Source organism: Diabrotica virgifera, chromosome 5 (assembly GCF_917563875.1).
Source record: "Diabrotica virgifera virgifera chromosome 5, PGI_DIABVI_V3a".
In the NCBI taxonomy this organism is placed as follows: Eukaryota; Metazoa; Arthropoda; class Insecta; order Coleoptera; family Chrysomelidae; genus Diabrotica; species Diabrotica virgifera.
Genome location: NC_065447.1, coordinates 19,194,213 through 19,207,601, shown reverse-complemented (window position 1 = coordinate 19,207,601; position 13,389 = coordinate 19,194,213). Strand labels below are relative to the sequence as shown.

The following is a 13,389-nucleotide window of genomic DNA, read 5'->3' as shown; positions in this document are numbered from 1 at the left end:
AGGTACGATTCCCATACCAGGACCGTAAACTGCAAACCGCAGCGACAGACCCACTGGTCCATAAACTATGGTTTCTTATGAGCTGTATGTCGAGTAGAGCGGCACTGTCGCCGACAGACGCAGAACGTCGCCACCGCAGACCGAAGTACATCCAGCACTATAGATAAATAATATAGTATAATAGTTTCATTACTAATAATTGTCCATATAGTAACTGGAGAAACCTTAGCACAAAATACAAAGATTTAACCTAAAACACTTAAATAAAATGTGGTTACTGAGTTACAGGGTGTTTTATCTAAAAATTTAAAAACTATTTTTGCTCAGCATTTTCAAACTATTCGACGTATCCTTTTCATACTTGGCAGAAAGTGCGACTACTGTACACCCTACTAAATTATGATAAACAAACGTTTCTAGCTACTACCAGAGGCGTACGACAGGGGATAGTGAATGGTTGACCCTTCTCAAATTCTACGCCACTGGAGGAATTACTATTTTAGTGCCATTTTTAGATTCTCCAATATTTTCTACGTAAATGATAGACTCTTTATTGGTAACGATAAAGTCATTAGTTTTCGAGATATTTGAAGTTAAATATGAAACGGCACAGATATTTTTATGATTAATTTATGATATGATTCATATGATTAAAATTTAAAAATTATTTGTACCCAGTACTTTAAAACTATTTGGCCTATCCTTATCATACTTGGTAGAAAGTGTAGGTACTGTACACCCTACTAAATTAAGATAAACGTTTCTAGCTACTACCAGAGGCGTACACGACAGGGGATAGTGGCTGGTTGACCCTTCCCAAATTCTACGCCACTGACGAAATTAGTGTAATTATTTACACTCTTCATTCGTAACGATAAAATTATTAGTTTTCGAGATATTTCAAATTAAAAATGAAGCGATACAAGACATTAATCAAAATAACCGAGTCGTTTAATTATTAACTTCAAAGATCTCGAAAACTAATGACTTTATCGTTACGAATGAAGAGTATATTATTTTCATAGAAAGTATTGGAGAATCAAAAAATTGAACTAAAATAGCAATTCCGCCAGTGGCGTAGAATTTGGAAAGGGTCAACCATTCACTTTCCCCCGTCGTACGCCTCTGGTAATAGCCAGAAACGTTTGTTTAACATAATTTAGTAGTTTGTATAGAACCTATAATTCCTGCCAAGTATAAAAAGGATACGTCGAATAGTTTTAAAATGTTGAGCAAAAATAGTTTTTAAATTTTTAGATAAAACACCCTGTAACTCAGTAAGGAACCACATTTTATTTAAGTGTTTTGGGTTAAATCTTCGTATTTTGTGCTAAGGTTTCTCCAGTTACTATATGGACAATTATTAATAAATATATATAATATACTAAAAAATCACTCAAATCAGACAACAGGTTTAGGAAATACGACACATCGAAAATGTCCCATTTTTAAGGTGGTGCGTTAATTTTGATCGTTAGTGTATGTAGTGCTTATTAAGGTTAAACTTAAACCTACTTCGGTTCTCTCGTAGTCATCTTGAGGCCAAAAATATTGTCCACACTCTTGCGAGAACGTTTTGCGACTCAAAATCAACGACAATGAAAGCTCTGAATTACTAGTTAGGCTAACTTTCGGATAATCCAAACTTTTCGGAATTCGAACAGGCTGTCCCCCCAATTGTTGGGATTTTCGGGGTTCTACTGTATTATCTACTTGTTTCAAATGCATGTGTGCTCAACGTTTGACATTAAAAGCACCCTTAAAGCTAGTTCAGCCGAAACCCATGAGAGATCGTCGTTGTGACTTAACATCGCGAATACATTGGAAATATTTGAGGTATTATGTAAAATAAGCAACAAAAAATCTTTTATTTTTTTTATAATATATAAATTTTATTTCAATGCAACATCACACATTCTTCGCACGATGTGCAGCCCAAGCCTGAATATAAGACAATGCAGGTAATGGCAATTTCAAGACATTTTTCAAGTATAAGTAACACTTTTTGGATCCCATATGACGTATTGTAAAAGCTGTTGCCAAATCATCATCACTCCAAACTACTTTTTTACCATGTAATAGTTTTATTTGGGCTTCGGAAAACGTTTTTCGAAGTATTATCTCTTTGTGCCTCTTCCTTTTCAAATTAGTCTGAAAACATTGTGAATGTTAAATAAATACTCAACCAAACTGGCGAATAAGACACAACAGTGTCTGAAGTAAGAAAGGAACACAACAGTGTATTATAGCAAAGCATACAGCACATCAAACAAACAACTTCCGCCAAGCATAACCAAGAACCTGACGAAAATAGTTTCAAAACAGTCTAAAAAAAGGAAAACAACTGACCAATCCCAAATCACGCAGCCTCAATTGTAACGCAGAAAGTCACGGCGAAATTAGATCTAGGATAGAGCAGGCTAGAGTCGCTTTTAGAAGGATGTCCAAGGTGTTATGTAACAGAGACCTAAAATTGGCATTGAGGATCCGCCTACTTCGCTGCTACGTGTTCTCGGTCTTACTTTATGGTGTCGAGTAGTGATGTAACGAATGTCATTTTTTTAACATTCGCGAATACGAATGCGAATATCTGCTACTGACATTCGCGAATGCGGATGCGAATGCGAATGTCCAGTTTTTTTAAATTTGTTTCTATTTTTGTAATGTTTCCTAAATTTTTAATGAAAAGTTAATTGATATTTAGTGTAAATCAATCTGAATCTTAAGCTTTATTACATAATACCAAATAATAAAAAAAAAGTGAAGGCTGATAATGTGATTATACAAGGTTAAGTTCTATCTATCTATTGCCCTTCATTTGTCCAAAGTTGAACGTAGGCCTCCCCCTTACTTTTCCACTCTTCTCGGTTCAGTGCTAATGCTGTCGATCTGGTCGCTGCGTATCTCTTTAGGTCATTCGACCATCTCGTCTGTGGTCTGCCCATTCCTCTTTTGTAGTCCCAAGGTCTCCAGTGAGTTATCGCTTCATTCCATCTTCCGTCTCTTTGTCTGCTGTTGTGTCCTGCATATTTCCATTTGAGAGTAGCTGCATGTTTGAGGTTAAGTTACCTTTTCTTAATAAAAAAAGATGAGAAGTGAATAGATTTTGATTTTATTAACCTAATATTATCTTAAAATTATTTTTTTTCTGGTTTTCATATTCGAATAAAATTAAGATAGCTATTATGGTAACCAACGTTCTGAAAGGACATGGTACATGAAGGAGAAGAATCCCAAGTCATCCTAATTTCTCCTTTAAAATTTCCTTAGCAAAGTCTTTGAAAGAATCTCTAAGGAGAAACTTGCCAAACATCATTTTCTCATTACAATTCAGCTTTCGAGGACACTCTACTAATACTGTGTTGACTCACATCACCCAAAATTTAAATGACATAAAATTCTCCCTTTTCATTTTTCTCGATGTGCAGAAAGCTTTCGCTCAGGTCTGACATACCGGATTATTACAGAAATAACTGAGCATTGGCTTACCCATTCCCTCAGTTTAACTCCTCCACTCATATCTCTCACATATGAGTACTATGGTAAAGGTCAGAAATCAGCTCTTGATACTTTTCAATCTAACAGCAAGAGTGTCTCGAGGTTCCATTCTCGCACTCATATAAATATATACCATATTCAACAGTGACTTATCAAATATTATAGAAAAATATAAAATATTACACCATTGCTATTACCATTACTCTACTTTGCAACAATGACAATGAGTGATCTTAGATGTCAGTGCAAGGCATGTTTAAGCACACCTGAACCATATTGAAAGGTGATGTATGAGATGGAGAGGAACACCTAACCCAAACCTAGCGGCTATCACAGCTTACAGAAGAAAGAGTTGACCTGAGGCTATGGGGAAACTGACTCAGCAACCAGATTGTGTGCCTAGGAGTTATATTCACTAGAACACTAAACTGGAGACAAGATCTGATAGAAACCATTTTTCTGTCATATTTATAATCTGGTCTTTACTTGGACCTGGCGCAGAGGCCAGAGAAACATGAATGAGGAAGCTAGAGGCATTTGAAATGTGGGTGTATGTATCCTCAAAATATCCTGGACGACTCACACCACCAATGTAGAGGTATTACGCCGAATGGGAAAACAAAAAGAAATCTCTTTCACAATTAAGAAACGGAAACTTGAATACCTCTGTCGTATTATAAGACATGATAAATATCATATATTCCAACTGATAATACAGGGTAAAATAGAGAGCAAACGCGGACCTGGAAGAAGAAGACACTCATGGCTTCGAAACTTATGAAAATGGTTTGGACTAACATCGATTGCGTTATTCAGAAACGCAGCAAACAAAATTAAAATTGCTGTGATGATAGCCAATGTCTGCAGCAGACAAGGCACATGAAGAAGAAGATCTTTACTTATTACTTACCTGTAACTCCATTATTGATGTACTTTTGGATCTGATCAAAGTTTCAAGTAATATTCTTTCTTGTTCCAGGCTTGCCAATTTGTTCACCAATTCCTTATTCCTTAGTTTCAGACTATTTTCAGCCAACTTTGTACTTTCTATATCTGCTTTTATTTGATCTTCATCTAAAATCTACAATATAAAATATTTTATTACCAATCTTTTGTATATAAACTTAACATGTTAAGCCCCGGCATAAATTTTATTCCCCGACAGAGAAATCGACTCAACCACCCACGTGCTTCGTGGAAAAGTCATATAATGCCTTAGGGCAAGGGTCGGCAACCTGCGGCCCGCCAAAGCACTAATACAATTTTAGGAAAAATCAACAAATTTATGAAAAATAAAAAATTAAAGACAGAAACACAACAGACGATTAAGGACAGAAGTTGCATGGACCGAAATTCACCAGAATATAAGAAACTTAATAAGGCAATAAGAAAAAGAATAAGACAAGACATCAGGGACAACAACACCGAACAAATCGAAAATATTATAGAGAAAAACAAGAGTTTGAAAGTGTTAAAAACTCTAAATAAGTAGTAAAGACCGACAACAAATACACCAGATAAAAGATAAAAATGGAATCACTAAAACGACAAAAATAAGATAATAGAAAATATTGTTGAAGATTATTATTTATACAGAATTATACCTACTCATTCAGCGTAGCAAAACCAGAAAACCACGGTATGGAAATATTAAATGTAGGATCTGAAATACTACCAAAATTACTAACGAGTAAGTTATAAATGTCTTAAAACAGATGAAAAATGAATAATATACAGAGTTTTATGTATGGAACGCCTCAATTATCATAGAAACGGCTTACACGATTTTTATAAATTTTGGTGTGTAAAGGTCTTGTGATGCGGCCGATATTATGGTGGTATTTACATTGTTGTCAGATCTTCCGTTTTTCTGAATTTTATTTCAAATAGGACACCCTGTACATTTTTTTGCGTTTTGAAGTCCTTAAAAAAGACTGATTACTTTTTAAGTAATATTTCCTATACCTAAATGCGGCAATTTCGGAGTTATTGCTACATTTATTTAACAAAAAATGTTCTTTAAAATGTTTCTCCAAAGTTATAAACAATTTAATTCTGAAAACAACGAACGTTTTTGTACGTTTGAACGTTTTTGAGTTATAAACAATTTAATACTGAAAACAACGAAAAATAACGATTTTCAATGCTCAAAAACATAAATAAAAAACATTATTTTTGAAATCACGAAGAGCCTAAATTAAATTTGAAGCCTTCTTCTATCAGCTCCCCATGAGAATTTTTGGCATGTTTTATTCTAAAATATTATTTTTTAAGAGTCTAAATAAATCGTTTATGAGAGAACGGGCGATCATGCTGCATTAACATTTAAAAAACAATCTTTAAAAATGAAATAAGCCCAAACTGCGTATAATAAGGTTTGAACTTGAATTTAGGTTGTAATTACAAAAGTAATATTTTTTAAACTAAGTTATCAATCGAAGTAGCGCAGAAAACGACAATAAATATCGCCTCCGTACCACCAGATTGACAACAGGTGGAATACTTTCTTTGGTTACACCTCCTGAGATTTTCAAAATTTATAAATCATACAGGGTGCCGAGGAAATTAAGATGAAAGAATTTTAAATAATTCACAACTCATCTACTCGGCGTGGTAAAGCTCCAACAAGAAAGATTCCTTAATACTCAAATAAAAGAGTAAATGAATTAAAAATGTATAAACATTCTCAATTTCTTTGCAAAACGAAAATGCAGCAGCTGCTGAGAATGCAGAGAATGTTTATACATTTTTAATATTTTTTACTTGGGATTTTGAGCCTTGATAACCGTCATTTTTCGTTTTTTTCAGTATAAAATTGTTTATACCTATTCAAAAACGATTGACTTTAGAGAAAAATTATAAAGGACCTTTTTTATTTAAAATGGTCCAAAGAACCTAAAATAATGTTTGGTCGGGCCGAGAAAATTAATTTTTATAACTTGTTATAAATTTTTTGTTAAATAGCAATAACGACGAAATTATGGCATTTAGATGTAGGGAATATTACATAGAAAATAATCAGCATTTCTTAAGAACTTCATAACGCAAAAAATATACACGGTGTCCCATTTCAAATAAGAAAGTTCATTAGATTTTCAGAAAAATGGAAGATCCGAAAACAATGTAAATACCACCATACTATCGGCCGTATCACAAGACCCTTGCATACCAAAATTTATAAAAATCGTGCAAGCCGTTCCCGAGATAATTGAGGCGTTACATACATAAAACTCACTCTGTATAGATTAAGAAAAACACAGGTCCATCAAATGAGCTATTTTACGAGTATATCTGAAAAACATATACGAAAATAAGGACATATGAAGCAGGACGAAGGTGGAGGATGCAATTGGAAGAATTGCGCAAATTAAATGAAACTAGGTAGGACACGTGACATGACCAAACAACGAAATGTGGACGAGAAACATTATACATCGGAGACCAGACGAGCAAGCCTTAGTAGTGGAAGACCACAACAATGATGGCTAGACGATATCAAAGCACAAGTGGGGAGTAACTGACACTAAATAATACAAAACAGAGAGAAGTGAAGAACCCATTGGAGGCCTTTGTCCTAGAGTGGATGCAAATAGACTGAAGAAGAAGAAGACTATTTAAGTTATATTTGAATATGCGGCCCGCATAAAACGTTTTATTTTGAACATGGCCCGCCACCCGAAAAAGGTTGCCGACCCCTGCCTTAGGGTATCTTTATCAATTTCATCCATCGCCAGGATTTAGTATATAACATTTCAATGTAAGACTTTTAGTCGACATTTTAAGGGTTTTAAAGTTTTAACTCATATATTTTTGGTGGCTTAGCATGTAGAGCTTGCAAAGAACACTGATGATGATCTCTTTAGAGCGAAAACGTTCTGTTTTGTAAATGTAGCCCTTTATTTTAAAATAAATATACCTTTTACACTTACACAGAAGCTTTTTCTTCAATTTTTTTATTTAATTTTCCATTAAAATAGTTATACAGTGCTAGTCAAAAGTCCGTACCCCCCTCGTATCTTTTGAACGGTTATACCTTTAATACTGAAATTTGGAGGGAGCAAATAAACGGACGTAAGCTTCTTAACTAGTCATGACAGGTGACGTAATAGTGACAGATGACTTTACAGCACCACTGTGACAGATAATTTTAAATGGGATCTTATGGCAAGTGATACCTCGTTTGAAAGGTATTGAAAATACCTATTCAGTCATACTAATTTTGTTTGAGTTTAAGCTAATTTTGATGAATAAATGATATAAATATAAAATTGTAGCTTCGCATTTAATTAATAAAAATTCAAAATTCCGCCTATGATTACTTGTCAAAAAGGTTGACGTTGACGTAAAAACTACTAGAGAATTGAAAAACATCAACTTTTTTGACAAAAAAACCATAGGTGGACATTTGAATTTTTATTATTTAAATGCGAAATTACAATATTATATTTATTTAATTTATTTACCAAAATCAAAATAACTTAAACCCAAAAAATTAGTATGACTGAATAGGTATTTTGAATACCTTTCAAACGAGGTATCACTTGCCATAAGGTCCCATTTAAAATTATCGGTCACAGTGGCTCTGTAACGTCATCTGTCACTATTACGTCACCTGTCATAACTGATTAAGAAGCTTACGTCCATTTATTTCCTCCCTCCAAATTTCACTATTATAGGTGTAACCGTTCAAAAGATACGAGGGGGGGTACGGACTTTTGACTAGCACTGTATATTGGCTTCTTACAATAATACACTGGTGGGCAAAACATGTAGGTCAATTGGGCATTTGCTAGTAGACAAATAAATAATTATTAGAAAAAATCTTCATCAATAGCATGTGTTCCTCTCTTACATTAATGTCAGCTTGTAGGTGATGATGTGTACTTTCAATGAAATTACGTATCATATTCTGGTCGATGTTATCCCATTCTTGCAATAACAACTCTCATAGCTCTTGAGCAGTTCTTTTGTATGCATTTTGTATCAATTATATAATTATTGCCACAGTAACAGGATCTAAGGGCATTATGATTCATTAAATATACATCATCAACAATACACTATACCACCGATAGGTTTTACACAAAAAAAGTAACACTTAATTGAAAAATTGGCAATTAACTAAAGATTCCACTAGAGTGAATGCAGATTTTCCATGAAAAGTCGTAAACATCATAAAGACGGTGACTGAACTGATATGTAACAACAAAACTGATACTTCATTACTCAGAAAGCAATATATCAGCATCTACTAAGAAATAAATACAACTGTAAACAAATTACTGCCTGAAAACACAAAATTTAAAAGTGACCTAAATTTTTTGCCCGCCAGTGTATATACTCTAATAAAATCTTTGATGCACAGAGAATGGGACTAAATATAAATGTTCAAAAGACCAAAATTTATGTGTTGCACTAAGTCAAGCAATCTGACACCTACAAGAATAATAATTGAAGACCTAGAACTGGAAGGTGTCGACACCTTCACATATTTAGGCTCACTGCTAACTAAAGATAACAATGTCAGTGAAGAAATTAAAAGAAGAATAGTGCTCGCCAATAAGTGTTACTATGGCTTAAGAAGACAGATGGCCTCAAAAATACCTAGAAAAATTAAACTGACTGTCACAAAACACTAATAAGACCAGTGCTACCATACGGCTCATAAACTTGGTTACTTACTCAGAATGACCAAGAACTGCTCAAACGTTTTGAGCAAAAAATCCGAAGACGAATATATGGAGGCATAAAAGAATAACGTTTGTGGCGCAGGTGTTACAACTTTGAGTTGAACAGAAGTTTTGGAGAACCTGACGTTGTAAAATTCATTAAGGTAACAAACACACCTTAGATGGATAGGTCATGTAATCAGACGAGAGGAAGATGCAACAGCAGAGGCGTGCGGTCCATGGAAGCGGAGGAAGCGCCGCTTCCCTATACCTACTTCGATATAAGAAAATATATCTATTATTAATTAATACCTATTTAATAACAAAATTTTTTCCCTAATCCAAGTAATCTACATATTATTACCTAGGCACACGCATTGAAAAATATTAAAAATTAATTGCATACAAACGAAATCAATATGCACACAATTCAACTACATATTCGGTCCACTCCTGACAGAAGCGCATCTCAAAATCGCCGCTTGTCATGCAGTTGTCCGCTTTAAAAATTGGTCAGGGTTCAATGACCGCAACCCACTAGTCGCGTGAATTTTGGTACTCTGGAAGCGATCGTCCTAGCGCATCCTAGCGCCTTCCGACTGTTACTGCTGCAGCGGTGGTTAGGTACGTACATATACATTCGCTTAAAGAATATATATTTCGATTTAAATGTTTTGCAGATATTTTTCCTTTTACTGATCTTTTATTTGACATTTTACAGATGAAGTCAAATGACATTGCATTTTGTATAAGACAAATTGATGACTTTATTGATATGATAATTAAAAAATGAGAGCAGTTTAAAAATATTTGGGATAAAACTGAAAATATGGAGTTTGAACATGAAAGAAAAATAATGAAGATTGATAATGTCGGCAACAGAGAGACCTTTTGATAATATTCTATAACAAATGAATTCTAACGATCAAAATTTTAGCGATTTAAAATTTTTAGAATTATATATAATCTTAATATTTCTAATTATAATTCATCAAAATTTCCCACAGAGGAATTTATTTCACTACGATTAAATAATGAAAATCTTTCGATATCTCAGCTTTGCATTCTCAGTTAAGTGTCGTTTATGAAACAACTGACATTAGTGATAAAGAAATACCCAGAAATCTGGGTATTTTTTTATAACTACTGGTTTAAACAAGTCACGGTGTGAAGTGGTCAAGTTGTGTGAAGTAGTAGGTACTAACTATCCCAGCCACAACTGCATCAGTTGAACGAAGTTTTTCATTATTAAAATGCATTAAAAGTTTCAAATTAAGAGTTTAAAAGAAATTCAACAAGCGAAATTTAGCCCTATTATCCATTGAAAAAGACTGCATTCAACAATTATCAGAAGTTGATAGGAGAATAGACCTCGAGTATAAATAAGTGTCATATTGTTGAAAGTTGTGTGTTGTGGAAAATGCCTCGGAATATAATTTTTAATATAACTCTTCTTTAGGAAACAAAGCCTGGCGCGAGGACTCAAGGCCCGAGCTAGCAATATAGATCAATGATAGGTCACTAGTCACTAGAAATAGCGGGAATAGAGTGCCTCATGCATTGATCGGGGTAGGATTTAGTATGTAAGTCCTTGTACCTAGGACGTCTCACATAAGCACTTTGCTGATAGAGAGCCCCTATAGCGCATCAGAGTGTTATCAGGTGGGAAGTGGCTCGACCCTCGACCCTTAAGAAAATATTTTTATATCCTTATTGAATCACTTCCCCTTCCGAAAAAGTCACCGCACGCCACTGTGCAACAGTCAGAAAAGTTTTTGACTGAAGAGGGCCGATAAGACAATGATCAAGAAGAAGACTGAGACTTAGGTACCAAGACAACCTAGAAAATGATTTAAAATCTATTGGAATTAGAGCATGGAGAAGAGTTGCCAGAGACAGGGGCGAATGGAGGATTGTTCTGAAGAAGGCTTTGGCTCATAAAGAGCTGTAACGCCACTGATGATAATGAAAATCTTTGATTGCGATTTTCTCAAAACTCTAAATTTTACTTTATTTCTCTATGGAACTGAGGTATCGAAACCTGGGATTGAATATTATGCTTTCAACTGCCCAATAAGAGCACTAATTAATAACAAAATCATACCATCTGAACATATTTTTCATTTGTGTCAAATTCAACATCACGGCTTCCAGTTGGCTTATCCTTATTTGGGCCTAAATTTAATTGAGGAACAGCTTTCGCTGACAACTGCCGTTTAAAGTTGGGATTAGTAAATTCTTCCTTATAGTTTCTAATATAATCGTCCAAATTAAAATGGTTTGAGCACACCATCAAGTTGTCCACATCATCATATTCCTTCCAACCACAGTTAACTTTCCAAACTTTGCTGAGTTCTATGTTAGCAGGAAATCTGTGAAATTTGTAAGGGAGTTTTCCGCTATTGTCAAACTTGACAAATCTGTTGGGGCATGATTTTACGGCACATTTAAAAGGAGAGGTTCTAAAAACAGTTAATTAGAACAAATGATTAACATGATTTAAGAGATACTTACAAATTCGTTGTATCGCACCCTACTTTTTCAATATAATCCGGAACTTTATTAAGAATATTGAGTATTTCATTTTCCATTATGAGCAGTATTAATTATTACTAAATAAATATCTGCTTCATTTATTTAAATTAGGATACAGATACAATACAAATTAACAATAACAAAAATACTATTTTGACGTTGACAGGTAAACAAAACAGAGCTCTTCTTTTTTACGTAATCCAATCTTGTTGATGGACAATTATTGCATCCACTAGATATTGTAATGAAATTATGTTCAAACCAGGATATTGTGTGTAGGAAATATACACGTGTGGACAGGTATGAGAATTTAGGACAATAATTTATAAAGTAATTACCAAATTTTGAATATTTAATGACAAAATTATATTTTGTCACCGAGTTGCGCCAAATGTAGGCAACATACATTTCATCGTGCGTTGTTACAAATAATTCAGAGCGTAGCGTAGACGCAAAATTTCGTTCCAATGCTTATTAAATGCATTAATTTTTTTCGAATCCTGAGAAAACTAATAAGTATTTTTAAAAAATTGAAACGCAGAATGAAAGATTACATTTTTAGTATTAGTATTTAGTATTAGCATGTAGTTTTTTTTGTCGATTTAATTATTTGTAAATTAATTTAAGTTGGTTAGGGCCATGAATGAGGAGTATACCTACTGGTCAATTAAATGTTTCCACTTCTACATATGTATGTATGTATGTGCGTGCATAAGTATTATATGTGCGCACATGTACCTAATGTATTATGTAATGCAATGTATTATATTTGGAATATTGTAGCAAACAGTAATTTATTATCTATCGTGGCTGAATGGATCAAGTAATCCAAAGCCAACAAGGAAGAAAAAAAAAAGATTACATCATTACAGACGGTAGAAAGTCCTTTATAACTATTTTAATGTTTATTTTAATAAGTCACAGGAACGAAATAGAAGTGTGATTTTTAACTTTAAATTTCTTTGAAAAAAAACTTTTTGGTTTTTCTTCTTAGTTGTTAACCTGATATCATGAAGGTATTAGCTGATTTTTTTGTGTTCCTCCATCTTCTGCCATCGACCTGGACTTCTTTTGCCTTCTACCTTTCGCTGGATAGTATTTCAAGACCATTTCTGCGAAGCACATGTCTATACTTTATTTCATGTTAAGAATAGAACGTTACCCTTATGGAGATCAGTGTTGACAAACCTCTCGGGCACGGGTGGATACTCGACTGCCGATATACGATTCATTTTACTCAGTACGGCGTGGTATTGGCGCGCTTCTATCGTTCATATGAAATGCATGGGGCTATCTTCGCAATGTTCTATTCTCAACGTAAAATAAAGTATAGAATACCCTATTATTTGTTCTTAGCATCTATGTTTAGCTGGTTCAGTATCATTATTTCATTTCATTTGTTCATTATTTCAGATTCATTTGTTCCTTGGGCCACCCATGATATGCTCAGCATTCGTCTCCAGCAGTACCTACATCTCAAATACATATCCTATAATCTTTTTATCTTTCTCCATAAGGGTCCAGCATTTTGACGCATATAGTGAAAACTGGGAAAACTAGACTTCTTACCATTCTCATTTTTGTATATAATTATTTCATGTCTTTTCCAAATTTTTGTTAATTTTGCCATAGAGCTTTTTGTAATGGCTCACTGGCGCTTTATTTCTTCAGTATAGTAATCATGTTA

General features: G+C 34.0%; 1 protein-coding gene across 1 annotated transcript; it reads right to left on the bottom strand.

Annotated features, from left to right (window-relative positions):
• Window positions 1-1,849: 1,849 nt before the first annotated feature.
• LOC114335019 (uncharacterized) lies at window positions 1,850-11,879 on the bottom strand. The gene is made up of 4 exons (XM_028285173.2): window positions 11,682-11,879; window positions 11,272-11,629; window positions 4,409-4,579; window positions 1,850-2,151 (listed from the first exon to the last, which is right to left on the bottom strand). The coding sequence occupies exons 1-4, from the start codon at window positions 11,756-11,758 to the stop codon at window positions 1,909-1,911; spliced, it is 849 nt and encodes a 282-aa protein (XP_028140974.1). The 5' UTR covers window positions 11,759-11,879; the 3' UTR covers window positions 1,850-1,908.
• Window positions 11,880-13,389: the final 1,510 nt, after the last annotated feature.

What these genes read in the sequence shown, in the direction of transcription:
- LOC114335019 (XM_028285173.2), bottom strand. Translation starts at nt 11,758, where the DNA reads ATGGAAAATGAAATACTCAATATTCTTAATAAAGTTCCGGATTATATT. An exon ending in ATGAAAAATATGTTCAGATG is followed by an intron (nt 4,580 to 11,271) that starts GTATGATTTTGT and finishes TTTATATTGTAG; the next exon opens with ATTTTAGATGAAGATCAAAT. An exon ending in CATCAATAATGGAGTTACAG is followed by an intron (nt 2,152 to 4,408) that starts GTAAGTAATAAG and finishes CAATGTTTTCAG; the next exon opens with ACTAATTTGAAAAGGAAGAG.